The 19,956-nt window shown below is 45.2% G+C and overlaps 1 protein-coding gene across 5 annotated transcripts in view; it reads left to right on the forward strand.

Moving 5' to 3' along the window:
* Positions 1-19,956, forward strand: part of BMF (Bcl2 modifying factor) — a 78,335-nt gene that overhangs the window by 44,594 nt on the left and 13,785 nt on the right. For 3 of the 5 annotated variants that reach the window (XM_083451090.1, XM_083451089.1, XM_083451088.1), the window contains one exon: positions 9,776-19,277. The exons of the other annotated variants lie outside the window; for them this stretch is intronic. In XM_083451090.1, coding sequence (XP_083307216.1) covers positions 9,776-9,877 — 102 coding nt within the window. In that variant the 3' untranslated portion in view covers positions 9,878-19,277. Of the gene's footprint in view, positions 1-9,775; positions 19,278-19,956 lie in introns of those variants that run through there. 5 annotated transcript variants of the gene reach the window in all.

The following is a 19,956-nucleotide window of genomic DNA, read 5'->3' on the forward strand; positions in this document are numbered from 1 at the left end:
TCTTCACCACTCAGTCTTTGGACTGATAACTGGCACTCTGCTGGCAGCGAGGCTTTTTGTGTTTGTACGGAGCGATGTTGGAGACCATTGAAGGTTTTATTTATCGCTACGCTTATGCTAATACCGTCTTTTCCTTCCCGCCTCGCTCTTTGCCAACTTTCTCCTCTCGTTTTTGGCAAAGATAACGGAGCGCTGTCCAGTCGCTTTTCTTTCGGTTGGGAAGGACGTCGGAGGCCAGGGAGACTTTGTCTTGCCCGTGCAGTTGCCTCCGTCTGGTTCAATGGCTCCAAATGGCACTTTTGGAGCAACCCAACAGTTGGCCAAAGGCTGTGGCAAGCAGCTTCTGTTCTGCTTCGCTGACAGGACAGCACGTAAACCGCTGGGGGAGCCTCCAGGGTGCCAACCGAAAGCTGAACTAGAGTAGATGTACTTCTGGTGGCATCCCACCAGTGGCAGCATCTGAAAGTAGAGCAATCTAGGAGTGAGACAGGGCAGCCTTCTATCCACAGCGTGCGAATCTCCCCCATTCCCCTACATGCTCATAGATCTGGCCTGATGTTATGGCAGCCGCCATAGATAGGTCTCAAGGAGATTTGCAAATATACCACAAAACAGCTAAAACAGTTTTTAAAAACAACTGAAGATAGGCCTAAAAACAGTACAAAATGAACACCTAAAGCAGAGACTGTTTCCTTGTCAATATTGGAGACCAAGATTCTCTGTAAATTTATCAAAGAAGACAAGCTATGGAGCTGCTCTTTGAGGTAGAAGACTATCCAAAACCAGGCTTCCAGCATTTAAAATGTACATAATTCCATGTGCATTTTCTCCATGGGAGTAGTTACATTGGGGTTGGAGCTGACTCATATTCAAAAAGATGCACCCAGCTCTCTTCAACTGCTCTATTAATTTATTAGACAAATTATACTCTCTTTAATATTCAGTTTATGTTCTTTCAGTGTAGTGGGCCCAAGCCTGTGGAACTCCATGCTAACTGAGATTAGACAGGCCCCCTCCTTGCACATACTGTAACTAATACTTCCTTGCTCCATTTTAAGGTAGTGTTTGGCTTTATGATATGTTCTCATTGTCCCATTTCCTGTGGATTTATTTTTACGTATACTGCAGAAAAATACAGTCAAGCAGTATTGAAACAGGGTAAGTAGGCAAAGTAATGTTAAAGTCAGATTCTGATTGGCAGGATACCAAAGTACATTGATCCATCTTTTTTAAACATTAAAAAAAAAAATGAACCGTTTTGAGGTTCTTTATCTGCAGGGCCTCAGACCTGATTGCGGGATGCCAACCCATCTAAGGAACAGGTGTTGGATCCTCTCTGTGCAGAACATGGACCTATAGTGTTTGCTCACAAGTAAGACCTGCTGAGTTCACTGAGGCTCATGGTGCAATCCTAAGTATAGGAAGCTGGTGCAATTTATGACGGATTAAATTAAGCTTTTGTTAAGTTACCATTGGGACAGGGGTGGCGCTGTGGGTTAAACCACAGAGCCTAGGACTTGCAGATCAGAAGGTCGCCGTTTCGAATCCCCGCGACGGGTTGAGCTCCCGTTGCTCGGTCCCTGCTCCTGCCAACCTAGCAGTTCGAAAGCACGTCAAGTGCAAGTAGATAAATAGGTACCGCTCTGGCGGGAAGGTAAATGGCGTTTCCGTGCGCTGCTCTGGTTCGCCAGAAGCTGCTTAGTCATGCTGGCCACATGACCCGAAAGCTGTACGCCGGCTCCCTCGGCCAATAAAGCGAGATGAGCGCCGCAACCACAGAGTCGGCCACGACTGGACCTAATGGTCAGGGGTCCCTTTACCTTTAAGTTACCATTATTCCAAACTCCATTCAACAGCAAGGCTACTACTGGCTGATCTGGCCTTTAAAATAGAGTTTGACTTACACAACAACCCTTTTTGCTTGCGTATGTTCCACTGGGTTGCCAGGTCACATGACTAGGCTGGAAGAGATTTCAAATAGGTGCAGGTCTATCTTTGTCCTGCCCCACTTCTGCAACCCTCCCTATTTCGGACTTAAGTTGGTTCAAGATACACAGGCTAAGCCAGAATAGCCATGTTAAGGGACGCATCCCGGCATGTTGCTGGCCGAGCTGGGATGAGGGAAATATGCTCGCGAAGCTCTGGTGCAGCAAAGACAGCCCAAGATCTCCCTATTCTAAATTTACACACCTTGATATTAGATTGCTCTATCAGTCCCAAATAAGGATGCATGGGATTATAGCAACGGGTAAAACCTCTTGCAAATGTTAACTCAACAGTGTGCAGCCTTGAGAGCAGCAACAAAGGCAATCAGTTTTCACTTGACTGTATTTTGGCTAGAGTCTCCTGTAATAGACAGGGAGTCTATAAGAAATGGGAGGCAATTTATTCTCGCCGCACTGAGGGCTGCATAACTGTCAATAAAATCCAGGAGACCTGACTCCAGTCCCCCTGCTCTGGCCTCCAGATCTTGCTGAGATAATGCTTTGGGGCTTCGGGGACATTTATGTTGAAAATGAGTTGTAATTGAGAGCTGTATATATTGACCAATAAAAGTTTATGGCAGTGAGGCAAGAAGGGGAAAAACACAAACTGTTAAATTCCTCCCTGCTTCTGCAGAAGACACACCAAGGGAGGCAAACCTGTCACAGCCTTTCAAAGGTGCTCTTGTCAGTGGCTCTAATTGGGATCATTGATTACCAAGGGCTCCCCCCAAAAGGGGATCATTTCCTTTACCCTTTGCTGCAGTTTCATGCAGAACGAAACTCTGCATTGCACACAATCTCCCCCTTTCCCCCCCAATGTTGCTTTTATTAACCCTGATTAGTATGAGGCAATGGAGCCCCAGGCGATGACAACGAAAAGACACCAGAGCCAAGAAATGTACCTCTTTAGGCTGCTTGTGGGGCTTTGGGGGGGGGGGGGCGGTGTTTGTTTTTTGAAGTTAGACATAGGAGGAAGAAGAAAAAACGTCCAGGGCGTATGCATGTGTATGGCTGTGCGTGAGAGATGGAGAAGCTGGGTAGTATTTGCTCTGCGGCCAGCACTGTTTAAATCGCTCTCTATATTTAGCCTCTGAGTCATCACAACTGCTGACAAGAGGCTGAATTAGCTGAGACTTTGGTGCTGCACCTGACTGCTGGCCTTTGTGTGTCTCCAACAGAGAAGGAGTGTAGCTCTGTCTCAAGGTTTTCTGAGTCGCTTCCTCCGGCAGATCTGAAAGTTCCACTTCTACCTCCAGTTCTGTGTAGTGTCAACACTGGCCACTCCCTCTTCCTCATTCTCCTTGGGGCATCAGCTATTGGCTTCTTAGGAGAAGAAGGATTTTGTGTGTGTGTGTTGCAAAATAAAGCCGTGTGCTAATAATAATAATAATAATAATAATAATAATTTTATTATTTATACCCCGCCCATCTGGCTGGGCCTCCCCAGCCACTCTGGGCGGCTTCCAAGAAATATTAAAATACTGTCATATATCAAACATTAAAAGCCTCCCTAAATAGGGCTGCCTTCAGATGTCTTCTAAAAGTCTGGTAGTTGTTGTTCTCTTTGACATCTGGTGAGAGGGCGTTCCACAGGGAAGGCGCCACTACCGAGAATTTTTCTGGCAACCTGCTTCCATTGACTTGCTTATACTAAATCTTAAGAGCAAGTTAGGAATCGATTCTCAGAACTGGATTGTTGCAGGAAGCATCACTGCAAGTTAGTAGAACTGATGGAAGTTTGCACTCCTAGGACTATCTGGTCTCCAGCCAGGGGTCTTGCTGCCTTCAGATAGCTACCTTGGCAAACTGCCATTTTTCACTCTTTATGCAGCAGTATGGTAAAGGTAAAGGGACCCCTGATCATTAGGTCCAGTCGCAGACAACTCGGGGGTTGCGGCGCTCATCTCACTTTCCTGGTCGATGGAACCGGCGTACAGCTTCCAGGTCATGTGGCCAGCATGACTAAGCTACTTCTGGTGAACCAGAGCAGTGCACAGAAACGCCATTTACCTTCCCGCCAGAGCGGTACCTATTTATCTACTTGCACTATGACATGCTTTCGAACTGCTAGTTTGGCAGGAGCTGGGACCGAGCAACGGGAGCTCACCCCATCATGGGGATTCGAACTGCCGACCTTCTGATCGGCAAGCCCTAGGCTATGTGGTTTAGACCCCAGTGCCACCCACGCCCCTTTATGCAGCAGTAAAGGTAAAGGGACCCCTGACCGTTAGGTCCAGTTGCGGACAACTCTGGGGTTGCGGTGCTCATCTCACTTTACTGGCTGAGGGAGCCAGTGTACAGCTTCTGGGTCATGTGGCCGGCATGACTAAGCCACTTCTGGCGAACCAGAGCAGTGCACAGAAACGCCGTGGTAGTAGTTGACCAGTATTAGCTGCTGTGAATATGTGTAAAGAGGACATCCCCAAATCCCAAGTGCAGGTGCTTCTTCCTGGTGTGAGCATTCTGAATGCACAGTTATCCTTTATACTTGGCCTTCATCACTGAGGCAGATTGTTCACACCTGTACCGTAGTGGAGTATAAAGTGTGGATCTTCTTTTAGTGAAGACATTCGAACTGCCAAGGGCCAGCATCTGACATCCATTCTTGAAGCACAGATGAGGGAGAGGATGAGCTGAAGAAGGAAATAACTTTTTTTTTTAAGGCAGTTGGAAAATGAATTGTAGTCTGGAGCACGTATCCTGTGACCATACATGCACAGGACCATACTTGTGCAATTGTGCTGTAGGTTGAGAGGAGAGATGACTTGAGGAAGGCAGAGGAAGTTGCCAGAGAATGTTGCGCCTCACTTTAATTCCTTCCTAGAATATGTTTCAGTTGGGCAAACTCAGTGCCAATCCTGCTGTTGATTCTTAATGCGTAGGATCAAGGGGGAAGCCATCTGGTGGCCTATACACATAAAAATTCACAACCATTTTCTTAAAGCTTTTTGCTTTGTCATCTGAAAGCATACCTTGGGCCAATGAAATGAAGCCACATTTCCCTCTTTTTTGCGCTGATTGCTTTTTTATTTTATTTTTTTAGGATAGGCATGGGTATACTTGCCTTTATGTTATTTAATATTAAGGCTGTGTTTTAATTGTTATAACTGGCCCTGGGACCTTCAGGTGAAGGGCAGGCAATAAATTGTTACAACAACAACAACAGTTTGTGAGGCTTGTATGCTTGTATTGCTTGACTTGGAACCCTTTTTTCAAAACCCTTGAACAGAGTCTCGGGGATTGCCAATTCCAAAACCAACAGAGTTGAGAGCCTGTGTTGGGTATAGAGCACCCTTCCTTCCTTTTTGTTGCATACAGAGCAAGAAACTAAACAAACCATCAGAGTTAAGCAAGACAATAAGGGCCACGTCTTGTGGGCCTAGGAAAATGGTGGCCTGCGGTTATCTTCTCTGGCTTGGAAGTCAACTGGCTCTTGCTACCACTTCCTGCAGCCTCCGTCCTGAAAGACAGAGATGGAAGAGAATGGTTATTTTTAATTGTAAGCATACTGAGGAATAGCCCACTTATACAATCTTCCAGCAAATAGATTGGGTCACACATCAGAGGTGTATTTAGGGGAGCACGACCGGTTCGGTCCTCGGGAGGAGAAGGGCTGCAGCTATGATGTAGAATGAAAGGCAAGAGGTGGGGATGCCAAATTTTGGGATTGGACAAGGTGCCTCTGACATTTGAGAGGTCTGCCACTGCACACACACACACTGCTAAACCTTAGGGAAGTGTCTTTCACCGTACAGACTCTGTGTTGACCCTTATTATTGCTTATGTGGCCAGGATATAACGTTTACCCCTCCCCCTGCCCCTGCTTACCAAGTCACTTTTTCCTAAAATATACTGCACTGTTCTGAAACGCTCAGTGGCGTCCTCCTTAAAATAGTTAGGTGGGTTTTTTTTATTTCAAGTCTAATGGGAAGACTATTGTGTGTCTGATGCATTTCCACACACACCCTTTTCATAAGCTTGCATTTTATGTGACAGGCGCATGGTACCTGAAGGATCTCTCTCATCTTCCCTTCTGAATTTGGGTTGAAAATTAATATTGGAGAACCATTAGCACAGCTGGACAGTTTTCTTCCTAGTTCACTACCTTCTTTTTGATAGTAAGAAGAGAGGTGCCTACGCTTATGCTTGTTGTTCTGTGACTACTTCTGCTTCCCCTCACTCTGGCTGCTGCCCGCCAACTTCCTTCTCCAACATGTTCCTGACCTCTGTTGCCTTGGGGAACTTGAGTGATTTCCTTGTTTTACCTAATGTGTAATCTGTCCTGTGGCAGCACAGTTTGCCTCCAGGCCCCTGGCAGGCAAAACAACTTTTCAAGTGACTCAGCTTCTGGCTTCTGTGCGCTGCATACTTTGTTTTGCATATCATACTCATCGGTTTGTGTTTTGGTTGTTGGAGTCCCCTTGATTTTCTGCTCCAGTCTTCAGAGTTCCATTTTATGTTGCTGGAATGGCAACTTCAGAGTTAATGCTGACTCCGTCTAGTCCGATAAAAGCTTGGCTGAAGGTTTGGAAGTGGCCACACCTTGGTCTTTTTTAAAGATTGGGCCAAAATGATTTTTTTTTTACATCCACGCCATTAATAAAAGTTTGCTCTCTTGTGTAAAGTGCTCAGCTGCTTGAAAAAATCTATTTCATTGCACCAGATGTCCCAATTAGCAACACTGTGATGGAAATATGATCTCAGATATTTTGAAAAATTACTTGTAGATTACACTCTGTGAGTATTTCATCCAACATTGTTCCTTTCTTCCGAATTCTTTCTCCTTATCCTCAAAACACACACTTGCACACCTGTAAATGTCTTAGGAAGTTTTTTGAATTCGACACTGGCTGGAATAACATATAACGGATTCCTTGGTATTTACAACAGCTGCTGTATCCCACCGTATCCCATAAAGGAACATAATTTATATCATGCAGGACAAGGTTGAATGGCACTTTTTTTTGAGAGAGAGGTGGGGTGAGGTGTCTGCAGTGGTCCTGGGAGAAGCTGGACCTGTGACACTTAAGCACTTTTAAGTTCTGGAAGCCAGTTCTTTTTATTTTATGCATACTGTTCTATGCTGCCCATTTCCTCAGCAGTGAGAAGTTTCCATAGGACAGGAGTGGGAACCTTCAGCCCCAGGCCCACATTTTCTGTGGGCAACCTTTCAGGGGCGCAATTTGGGAGTGGGGTGGGCAGAAGCAAAAATGCACCAGACTTTTAGCTATATGCAGGAGGGCTCATTCCAGTCAACAAAACTCTGAGGTTTCTACAAATGCATTTCTCCATCTAGGCAAGCAACAGGCATGATCACAGCACCAGGAGACATTTCCACCAAGGAGGGCATGGAGCAAGGCTGGAGAGCGGTGTGGTCTGGGGAGAATCTTGAGGGCCAGGAAGAGAGGCATGGAGGGCCACATTGGGTCCCTGGGCCTCAGTTTCCCAATTCTTTCTGTAACTGCAGCAATGCTCCCAAAATACACAAGGAGAACATAAATGGAGAAACAAGCAGCATTGCACTCCTGTTGTGCATCCAATATACTACCTCACAGCTCATCCCCAGACAGAGGGCTATCCTACACCTCAAGGTGTTTCTTGCCTTCTTTTAAACTCTCTGCCTTTCCCCAGAACTGCTGTTCTGCACACATAATCCCACTCTTCTTAACTGGGCAAAAAGGTTGTTACTTCCTGGTTCTTGCAGAGCAGGGGTCAGCCAGGTTTATCTTGCCTGGGACGGATCGGTTCCACAGAGATCCCTCTGTGGGCTGGATTGTGCGTGCCCCCTTGATTTTTGGTGTCTTCTCGTGTGCAGATGCAATTTTCGGCACCACGGAAGCAAGTCCCCATGCCGCACTGCACCAGTTTAGTGCAGCGCGCGAGCTGGAGCGTTGGTTCAGGGGCGGCTCGTGGGCCTGTCAGACAACCTCTGCAGGCCACTTGCAATACATGGGCCTTAGGTTGCTGACCCCTGTTGTAGAGTGTGTGTGTGTGTGTGTGTGTTCTCCAAAAAGGTAATTATTGGGAGTTCAGAGTTATATCCATCATTAGAGCAGACCTGACTCCTGAATTTACCCAAGCAGTCAATTGGGGGAGTTGGTGATGCTGCAAGGGAACCAACTGGTATGTTTTCAGAACCCTTTCAATGTCACAGAAGATACTGGAGTGCTTCTCTCAGCCTGCACAGCTGAGATGTGAGCTTTTTCGGTCATGTGGCACAGCTGCTTGAGCTTTCTTAATGTCTTGGGTCAACCTTGGTCAGCTTAAACCAGGCTTCCATTCTCTGCCGCTTTGGAAGGAAATAAAAGGCCATTGTTAACAAATGAGGCATTATGAATGAGAATAAGCAGACTTCATGCTGATAACTGAAGGGAACCAGAAAGAGAAACAGTCCTGGAGTTGCCAGGGGTCCTTTGTTTTAAGGGGGCTTCCCCTTTAATCTACATCACAGCGTTATGGGATAGAAGGGAGGCAGCACACGTCATAAACGTGCAGCTGTGTAGAACAATGACAATGGCTTGAATCCAGAGCCGGTCTTCCACAAATGGAAGAGCTCCTTCCACCCGCAGAAGGAGGTACAATCCAGCAGTTGCCCCTGCTGTTTCCTGCACTGCTTCCCATTCTGTTCTGGATGGCCTTCTGACACTCCGGAGCAGATTTTGGGGGGCTGCAAAGGAAGGGGGAACTCCGATAAATCTCCTCCCCCTTCCTTCAGCAGCAGCATGCTCTGAGCACAACTCTACTCACTGGATCGCTCCATCCAACCCTGTGTCTGCACACGTCTCTCATTTTTGAAACTGGGACCTGGCATCCAATGGTGCCTAATTTACAAAGCCCGATTACGCCATTTGACAGGGGATGAGTGGCCGGGTGCTCTTGTCCAAAGGTAGCAGCATAGGGTTTCAGGTTCTCCCTCCCCACCACCACCCCAAACCAATTTTCTACATTTGCTGCTTGATAATGGGACCTGAAATAACCCCTAGGTTCCCCCCCCCCTGTTTTTGTTTTCAAGTGTGTTCTTGCTTAAGGTTTAATTGGCTCCAGTCAGTAGGAAAGGGCTCCAAGACTGATTATTTATGGCTTACTGTCAAAAGGAGCTATAAAAAGGGGCAGTATTATCTTGGAGATGCTGGGAAGCAAAGCATGGGGGTGGGGTGGGGAGAGAGCGCGCATAGGAGTGTGTTTTCTTGTACTGGATAAAATCAGTTTTGCTGTCTCAGCAGTGTGGTTTAAATTGAAGATTAACCCTTTGACCTTCACGGTGTCAAATCACTTACAGATGGATCACCAGCTACACTTCTCCCTCTCTCCCTACCCTCTCCCCCCCCCTTTCTCTTTCTCCTATGTTTTGGGGGTGGGGAGGGGGCACCCTCCTTTTTTTAAAAAAAAAAAAGGAGGGGAAAGAAGTTGTTTGTTCTTGCAGCTGGGGCTTTGAGTGGCTCAGAAGCCAATCTGATTAAAAACAGCACTTGGCTAAACTCTGCAGAATCCTGCAGAAAGGAGGAGAAGAAGAAAAAACCTTAATCCTTTTGTGCACAATACATAAAGGGTCTGCTCTTTTCTTTTTTACAATGTTGGAGCTACAGTGATTCCTGGAGGGATCTACACCTCTCTCTCTCTCTCTCTCTCTCCTTCTTCTTCTTCTTCTTCTTCTTCTTCTTCTTCTTCTTCTTCTCCCTCTTTCACATTTTGGGCCTGCCCTTGAAAGCATAACTGGAGTTTTCACTGGAAACTTGGGCAATGAGTTTAATATGAGTAATCGTTGTTTAGACCCTTTCCCCTTTTTACAGCACCAGCAGAACCGAAACCAGGTCTGGTGGCAGATCCTCCTTTTCCTCCATAACGTGGCGTTGAACATGGAGGCCAACAGACACCACGCGGGTCGGAGGTGAGAGCTACCCTGCTTCTTCCGGGTCCCATCCAGTCTTCTGGGAGCACTGAACAAATCCAGGGCAGACATGTGTATGCCACTAGACAGATGTGAGGCTCCTGTGAAACTGAGGACACTTGTACAAAGGACTTGCTTTCTCTCTCCGTGGCTTCCTGTCCTCTGAGGTGGGAAGCTTTGGTCCAACACTGTTGAAGAACAATCCTCCAATCAAATGTGTGTGGCTTTCACTCAAGAAGCAAGTGAGCAAGGAATGGGCTGGTATAGGAAAGCTTTGGTTTTAGCCAGTGATGGGCACATGCAGCATTTTGCAACATTGCTTGCCGGTTAGAATTTAGGGACGATGAGTCACAACGAATTGGGGTATTTTACAAATGAGGCACACTTGTTTCGGGAAAGCTTTTTTTAAAAAACAAAAATCTGTTCAGGAATAACTATGAAATGGCATACGTGTACAGCTGGGGAATATTGAATCCTTACCTTTTATTGCTGGAAGACACTGGTTTAAAAAAAGGAGCAAAGCTTGACTGGAAATATACCTTCTCTGGAATTCACGAAGCGATGAAGCTGGGTCCCCCTCCCATCTTTTATGGGGGGGGGGAATCGAAAAATAAGCAACACCTTCTCATTTAAAGTACTAACTGCACTACTTTGAGAACACAAAAGTGTATTGTGTTTAACCCAGCAGATAAAATTGTGCTGTATCATATATTTATGAAAATTTTAAGCATCATTGCCTTAATCTTATTCAAATATATCCAGTGTTAGAGGTGGAGCTGCAAGCTACTGCCCCTAAGATACCTATCTTTATTTTTGTGAGTTGGGAAAAATAGGAGTAGAAATGATGGGAGAAGTTCACCGTCACAATCTTCCAGTCGTTCCATCAGCACAAGCAATTTCAGCTTGCCCAATGGAATGATATTCCTTCTCGTCGCTGTGCAAACTAGTCTGGAATTCTCCTGGCGTCCACCCCAGAGGCAGTTTAAGAGGGTCCTGGGGGTGCAGTGGGACTTTCCCCTCCCTCCACTAGCTCCCACTAGCGCACCTACTTAGTTGAATCCTACCCATTTTAACAAAAATATTATTGATGGACTACAGAAACCAGAAACATCACAGTGAACTTGGGCGGTGGGAACATTACCAGAACTTAGATAGAGAGACCTTGATACACAGCTATGAAACTAGTCTGGTACTCCAGGGCAAGTTTGGGACTTGTGACATTTTTTCAATCTTATGCAAGTAAAAAGTCAGAGGGTCTCTTTTCCCAAAAAACCCCCACCTTTCCACAATACAGCAAAAACAATATATCATATTTGGCAGAACTCCTGCACCAAATCGCCGAAGATGTTCTGCATTCTGCAACATTTAGAGGTCTCTTTGCTAACATCTAAGAGTGTTCCTCATTTGGTGATCCAGCCCAGATTAATAGCAATTATATCCTTGCTAACTCTACTTACTTCTAATATATCGGATCTAAGAAAATAAAAACTGAATTAATTGACTGTGTCAGTATGATTTTTAAAGGCTGCTTTTAAAAGCAGTTCACTTGTTGTGAAAGAAAATTTATTTCACAAGGGTTTTTAATTCGCTGTCATCCCAAATTTCTAATTTTTCAACTTTTCCTTTTGGGAAGAAAGCTGGGCATGGGGGGAGAGAGTTTCCTCCCCCCCCCGCCTCTTGCAGGCCTTAATTCTACTTCATATTCCCCTCTGCCTTTGCTGCCTCATGCTCTCGTGAAGCTGACCTTGCAACATTTGCACGAATCAGTGCAACTATTTCTTGTTAGATTATTTCTCAACGTTTTCCAGGATGACGTGGTAGCTTACTGCTCAAAGGACTCTTTTCAGCCTTTTGGAAAGTGGTCTCCCTGGACCCATTCCAGACCCTGGAGAGTTCCTAATAGTTCATCACAATGTGAAAATGGATCATTTAGGAGGTGTGGTTGTGACGATGAGACTTTGTTGGCAGACTCCTTTGGGAGGTCAAGTTTGGGCTTTCGGCCATATAAATATATGCATACTCAGGGAGTTATGCTTCTCAGAGTAACTCCCTGGCAAAATCAGTTGCTGAATGAGATTGCACAACCTATAATGGCCTATGGAGTTAGTGATGGTGTCAGTGGATTATATCTTCTTTTTTAAGGACTCGTCTAGTTTCATTTTTGGCAACGCCTTTCACAGCTTTTCCTGATCAATAAAACTAATTCCTTTCCCATGTGTTACAAAGCTAATGCCTAAAGTCCATTTGATATATCCCCATTTGCCAGCAGTATTGGAGGTTGCCATGAGTGAATATTGGCTAGCAAAAAATAAATGTCATGAGAGTTCTTATTGGCTTTGAAACTGAATAATGCACAGTATTTGAGCAATATGGAACAACGGATTATGTAGAACAAAGGATGGGCGTCTTTAGTTAATATTGATACAGAATTATTATCGTTGAGTAATAAATAATATTTGATTGCATCCAACAAATTGTCTTGATAGTGCGAGGGCTTCCACTTGCTCAACAGCTCCTCTTCTCCTCATGCTCTCTCTCCCAAATTTGTTCTGGGGTTCCTCCAACTACCTGGAACCCCCAACTATAGGAGGTGGAGAGGGAGAGGAACTCCTATTCAAAGGATGACTTCATTGGATAGAACCCTTCATGTGTTAGTTACTATTATTATTGTCAGTATTGGCTGTTGGTTAATACTGAACAATTATAATAATCAATACATACATATTTAAAAGTGTGACCGAGAAACAAGACTTGCAGCTTGGGCTGCATTGTAGGATGAAAGCAGACAGTGGCTCCATCCTATCTTGAATATCTAAGGACGCGAACATCATTCCTGAGCAACGATCTGGGGAGCCTACAAGGAATTTCAGCTTCTCATTTCCTGGAGAACAGTAAAAGCTGCTACTTAAGATATGGTAATAGAAAATGAGGAGTTCCCCATTTGCTGCCTCCACTGTCCTTAGGCTCTTTTAAAATATTAAACTCAACTGCACAGGCTAGAAAGACTTGGCTTATTATGGGTATTCCCTATGAGTTCTGCAGCTCCATCATGTTTCGTTTGTATACTGTAGCTGGTCTGTTTTTTCTGGTCTCTGTTTCTGGATAGTGTACATATTTTAACTGCCTTGTGATGCTGCATTAACATTTTGTTATTGTGACATGCTAGGGCTGCCCACTCCGGGAGTCAGCTGTCTTCTCCAAGTGTCTAGAAGTGTAATCTTTGGGAGGAGTGAGTGCTCAAGTGTGTAAATGTATAACCATTCATTGCACACACTGCCCCTGTATTTGTACAGCACTGGAGAAGGATTTTCCCAGTGGTCTTCAGAGGAGTACTTGTCCCTATTGCCATCTGTGAAATGCAGGAGGGCATACGTTTGTACTCTGTTGTGCATTTGAGGACCTCTCTGATTTCTCTCAAGTCAATATTTCAGGCTGTAAGGCTGCATTTCCAACCTCCATTGCCCTGGGCTGGGAGGAAGAGGCAGACTGGGCATGTGGCCTCCACTTGCAGAGTGTTGCCAGCTTCACTCTCTAGCACAGAGCTTCTCTTCTGCAGGTGATGTGCCTGCTGGTGGCAGCCCCCAGGAAACCCCCAAACAGGAGAGGGAACAGGGCTAAGATGGCTTAGGGTCCACTGGTTCCCAAGCCAGCCCTGCCCCACTGCCATAACATGTGACAGAACAGAACTGGCCCAGTTGTTTGCAATGAATGTGGTGGTAGCATTGGGGTGTTAGACATTATAGTTAGACATTTGCAAATGTCAGAGTTTTGGAGTGGTAGCTATCACCATTGGACTGTTTGGAAGATAGTGAAATTTGTACCTTTTAAAGTATCTTTATGCATGTTTCCATAAAGCCATTGATTTATTTCATACATGTGCCCCATTTTTCAAGCACAAGTTTTAAGGTGAATCTGGCATTATTATTACTATTTTAAGTTGCATTCTGCACACCCTTCATCAGCATATTTGTCCTTGACTAAAAGTGCTTCCAGGCAGGGGTTTATTGTGGATTTGGTACTGTCATGCATCCAACTTTGTTTGGAGGCAGCATCCACACAATGTCATTGGCAATGAAACACCAGCTCATATTCCCTCACTGCCCCCTGCCCCCAGCTGCCAAAATATAATCCGGATTTACCCTTTCGGGTGGGGGGCGCAAATCCAGTAAGGAGAAAGAGCCCTATTGTTGACTACCCATTTGTGGTATCTCCAGGGCCTTCTTGCAAATTAAGTCCCCATCTGGAAGCATCCTCAGAAAAGAGGATTTAAATAATAATAATTCTGGGCATCTTTTCCTTTTCTATCTCTTTCTCATTTTCTGTTCTTTCTTTGTCAGTCCTTTTTAAACTTCCCTTGGATTTTTTAAAGCCAGTAATAGTGCTTTTGCTGCAATTCTTGGAAACTGAGACAGAAATCATAACAAACTGCACTGCCTAAGGTAGTTTCCAGCTGCCAAGAATTAGGGCAAGGTGGGGAGAGAGGAGGGAAAATGGTCTTCAGATAAAAAGAGCAGCCCTTGGGAAGATCGGCTTTTCACAAAGTGCTGATGGTCTCGGTGCTAGCAGTGCTCTGCTGCACAACTTCTGTGGCTACAGATGCACCGCTACCGTTTTTATGTTGGTTTCTGAGGTTTCTCTATGTTCCGTGGCCTTTTTATTTTTCCCATTGTACCAGGCCTGCCTGTCTTCCCCTGCCAACCTAAGCAGCCTGTTGGCAGCAAGTTCTTGTCTGTGTTCCTGAAGGATGGAGCTCTCTCGTTTTGCATGCTGGCCCTGAAGCAAGGCTTTCCTTCTCTTCCAGCCTCTCCGCCGCTCGCAAGCTTTGTCCATATCAGCTGCTAGAATAAGGGAGCAGGAAGGGTAATCCAGTGCCTGCATAGGAGGCCATGCCTGTAGCTTTGCTTTTTCCTCCGATTGGCTACTGGTCTTGTTTTGCTCCATGTGGAGTATGAATAAGGGCTGTTTTGGCATGGCGATAAAGCCTGAGTTAGATAAAGCACCAAGATGCTGTTAAAAAGGAACTGCGAGCCGGTATTGATTCACATTAATAAGTACTTTGCACAAATAAGCACATACATAGCCCCCGATTCACAGCAATAGCTGGCTTCAAGCCCACTTTGACAATGCTGCCCTGTGGAAGTGGGCCGGGGATGGCATTAATCGCACATTCTGAACCTGGCACAACAGGTCGAATGTGCTTCATGGAATTTGACATACACAATGGTTGGGAGAATCTTGAGCAGAAAGTTGGAAATATCAATGCCTCTGAACAAAGACTTATGGCAAGGCTTAATAGAAATTGCCCACTAGCCATAAGCAGAGTAAGTGTATACTCAATGGAGAAAATATATAAGCACCACAAATGAAACCAGTATATATATTTGCTACTCCACATTGTAGTCACAGACTGCCAAATTGCATTCTGGAACATGGGAAGGTGTCTTCTGCTGACACAGCCCATTGGTCCTTTCTCCTTAGCTTTGTCTACACTGATTGACTCTCTGGGGTTTCCCAGCCCTACCTAGAAATACGAGGGATTGTTCCTGTGACTACGTCCCTCCCTATGCCCTTTAAAAAAAACACCCCGAATGCATCTGTAGAGACTTTGCCCACCTGAATGTGCCTGTGTGTGCTGCCAGCTACTCTTCCACCACGCACCTGTATCGCACACCCACCGTCCTGGGAGCAGGGATTGGGGTGGAAGGAAGAAATCACTGCAGGGCCAGCCCATTCGGGGAAATGGGGCAGCCAGCTTGACCAGCAGGTGCTGGTAAGCAAGGTACAGCTGTGCAGGCCTGGAGTTAAAAAATGCCTTGGGATTGGGCTGCTGCCTTATCACCGGGTGCATCAGGTGATTTAAAGGTATTGGGTAGGTTTCTGGATGGTAACCTGGCGATCCAAACACACCGCTTTTTCTGGCATGGATTTTAATACCCTTTGCAGAGCAAGCATGCTAATGATGACATGTGGGGATAGCCATCTTGGATGTTGTTTTATTATCTCCTAACCCGCCCAGTTTTGTGTTCTGAAAGCAGGCATTGTTGCTCATTCTCCTATTACGTCCTATTTTTAAATGATTGAGTTCTGCATATTAGCAGTGGGCAGAGCTTACCTGACCTCCCGTTAAGAATATCGCTGCAGTTTACCAGAACGGAGCAGGGGGCGATATGCAGCAACAAGGTCAGCACTGTGCAAACGCCAATCCGACACTCACGCCAGTGCACTGGCAAGGTGCCCACTCCACCACTGGGAATGGGAGGTCAGCTATGTGCTTCCACCCTGCTGACAGTGGCTGCTTCCACTGTGGATGATAAACTCAGTAGTGGAGCTAGAAATACGCAAAGCAGGCCTGAGGATTGTTCTGGTAGAAGATACCAATTGCTGGCAGATTCCGCCAGCAATTTATTCGAATGGGATGGAGGGCTTTCCTTTATTGGCAAGCTTGTTGCATCTGAATTGCTTTGTGTTAGTTGCAGATGAAAGTGTGTTCTCAAAGTAGCTGCTAAAGTCCTAAGTGAGCTGGAGGCGCAGTCCCGTTGCACTGACTGAGTAAATCCTACTGAGCTTTGTAGGACTTACTTAGTAAGTCGGTAGGGGGTTGTGCCCATGTCATGTCAGTATCTCTGCCGCTCTTCAGAGCACTTCAGCAAATCCTCAGAAATTTACCTTTGAAAACCCAGATATGTTCTCAAGGTGTGACGTTTTGAGACATCCTTCTCAGTTGAGGGCTCACATGCCTTAGTTACAGTTCATCCATTTCATAGCTTGGAGGGGAAAAAGGTTGATAGGGATGGCAGCTTCTCAGCTTGTTGGTGTGCCACTAAAAGCTGCTTGATTTGCAGGAATTAGCTGCCGACAGCCCATGTTATGGAAAGGTATATTTGCTGGTTTCTGCACATCTAGCTGCTCTGAAATGTTAAGTCTGAATGCTCCCCCCCCCCCAATCAGTTGGCAACCCCGGTTGTCGTTCCAGTGATTATAATCCAAAACTGCTTAATATGGCCATTAAAAATAATAAAAGGTTGCTTTTGATTGTTTAGCCAGCAGGGGGGAAATGCATCAAAAAGAATTTCTTAGTGAGCTGTCCAAGAACTCTTTCAGCATGTAAAGCACAGACTGGGAACCTGTGGCCCTCTGGATATTGCTAGACTGCAGTGTCCATCAGACAGCATGTCCAGTGGGCAGGGATTGTGGGAGTTGTAATCCTGCAACATCTAGTAGGTCACAGTTTCCCCACCCCTGATGGAAAGAGTGCTTGGGATCATTCAGTTTCATTTGTACATGGGCTCAGAACTGGTACAAAGTTCTAATTCTTAGCTGTAAGTATATGGAGAAAACAAGCCAAGGGTGTCTTCAGATGAGTGTTTATTGTGGATTTGGTGCTCCTCGTGCATGCAAGTTTTATGCAGCAGCCACACTATGTTGTCAGCATGTAAATGCTAGCCTGTCTCCCCTGCCCTCTCTCTGGAGAAAAATCCAATAAATGAAAAGAAAACCCCGTTGCCAACAAACCACTTGCAATATCTCAACAACCCATCTGCAAATTAAGCCCCTTTTGGGAAATATCCCAAACACGAAATGTTCTGGAATATAATTGTTTATGTGTATAAATAAAATGTAGTCTCTTTTATCCCTCTGCTTGAGATACGGTTGCTACTGTTTCAAATGCCTTGCTGCCCTGGACCTCTATCAGCAGCTTGACTTGCTGGGCTTAGAAGGGGGGTTGATGTTCATTTCCATGTTGTAAAAAGCTGTACCCGGTTATTTCATTCCAACCAAGCCGCTGTTGAAAGGCGCAGCGACAGAGACTAGTTCAAATATTGGCAACCCTCCCCTCTGCCTGCACAGACACAAACACACACTTGTTTAAGAAACACTTTTGCTTTGAAATTAATTTTCGAATTTGGCATCTTCCAAATTAAAATCTGAGTGAAGGTTGGTTGTGCTTAAATGAAGCTCTGCTGAAAGCAAGTGAACATCAGTAACTCAGGCCTAACTTTTCCCATTGATTTCTATGGGTCTTAAGTGATTGATTTCGATGGGTCTTAACTAACTGTCTCTGGTGGGGCCTGTGTCTCAGGAGGGGGCACTGGAGATTATGGAAGCCATTTCCTGTGTTTATGAGGAGGGCTTTTATCTATTTGAAGCCTTTGAGTAAAGCGGGGTATGGGATGGGGGAGGCAACTTAAGGGTGCTAAGGGGATTGAATTGTTTAGACGGTTTAAAATGGTGTTATGAAAATTATTGCGTGTACAATGCTTTTTCTATAAAAAAAAACCCTAATGATTTCTTCTGTATGGTTTTTTCTTCTGAAGAGCTTCAAGGAGTCAGATATAGGCATACACAACCCGGAAGGCAACTGTTACATAACATCCTTTAGATCACTTTTCAAAGTGCAAGGTGCTTTTTATTCTTACTCTTACGATCTTGTTCACCTTCACAAGAGCCACTTAAAGCCAAGCTGTCCAGAACGTCTTGGCCAAAGAAAAAATAGGCAGGTCTAGTTTGTCATACAGGGATGAAGAACAAATAAAGAATGAAGGACTGTCCCTTGTAAAGAAGGCTACATGGCCACTGTGTCTCCCCTTTCCAACTCCTTGACACCATATTCATCACATTGATGTAATATCCATTAAAGAAGGCTATACTATTTCTCTACCCTCTTCAGACAGATAGTCTGGTCAAGCGATGTGAAGCAGACCAAATATAAGTCAAATGTTTTGAAAAGTTGGGTTCCTAACTGAAGCATCAGCCTTCTTTCGGGGTTTTAGAAAATCCTGTTGCTATAATGGTGTAACCTCCAGGTGAAGTTTAAATTTGGTTATTGTGCCTTTTTCTTTTGCAATCCTCTCCCTTCCCAATTGCAGATTTTTTAAAAAAGGGATTTAGATATGCACCACGATTCTTTCAGGAGTGGTATAGAAAGAGAAGTGTGTGTTTCTCCCGCACTGGACTCTTGTACTTTTTATAGAAAGAAGTTAACTTGACAATAGCCAATTGCACTGGGAAAGCAGGTAACCTTTCTAAAATTAAAATTAGGTTTAGCATATAATTCACTCATGCTGTCTCCCCTCCGATCCTCCCAGCTTGCAAGATGGCTCTCCAGCCAGATCCTTGGCAAACCTGGTCCTGAAGCACACAAACCTCCTTTTCCATAGTCAGAGACCCAGCGAGAATGTAGCATTTTGTCGATCCTGGTTGTGTGCCTTCAGGACTCTTCTGCCTTGACCTGTGGCAACTTTAGAGGAGATCCTTCCCCCCCACCCCCCTTTTAGTTTTTGGTACCTTTGCAATATATTTAGCTCTGGCTTTTCTCTGTTTTGGTGCTTTTAAATATATTTGAAATTCGTCTTGGATTTTTCCCCCATAACTGGTACAATTTTTAATAAAATGCTTAAATCAAATCCTCTCGTTCTGTGTGTTAATAATAGCTGCTCTTGAGTTCTTCTGGTTTTCACCTCGGTAAAAGATGGGAGATGCAAGCAGCACCTTTCCTATGGATTGGAGGGGACATGGAGGGATGCATATGGGAGGAAGTGCCCCTTAGGTTACATAGTTCCGCCTGCAAGTCTTTGAAGGGCGTTGAAGGTCATCACTGGCACTTTCAATTGGGCACTCGGCACTACAGGCTTCTGAATGTTTTGGAAATGCAGCTCAATAGAGAGCGTCCTGCAGTAATCAACTTGAGAGATTAGCCAAAATGAACTCTGAGGTCAAATATTTGTGTTAAGACATGGGTGGGGCACCTTTTTGGGCTCCATGGACCAGATCCTTATCTGTATTAGCCTCACGGACCAAATCTGTGACAGGTAGATGGCCGGTCAATCATATGAGATCATTATGCCAGTCAAAATCCCTTGCATGGGGTTCCCAAGTACCTGACATCCAGCTCAAGCCCCTTGCCCAGGAAAGGGAATGTTAGCGACTGGCCTACAGTTGTTTACATCTTCTAAGTCCAGTTTAGGTTACCACCAGGACCAAGAAGATGCCAGTGTGTTTGACGTGCAGAATCAAAGAAGCTCTTAGAGGTAAGTCTTGTCCAAATGAGGAGGGAGTAAAAGGAACGTGAACTCTGGCCAAAAT

The sequence above is a fragment of the Podarcis tiliguerta genome, assembly GCF_965153285.1.
Source record: "Podarcis tiliguerta genome assembly, chromosome: 1".
NCBI lineage: Eukaryota > Metazoa > Chordata > Lepidosauria > Squamata > Lacertidae > Podarcis > Podarcis tiliguerta.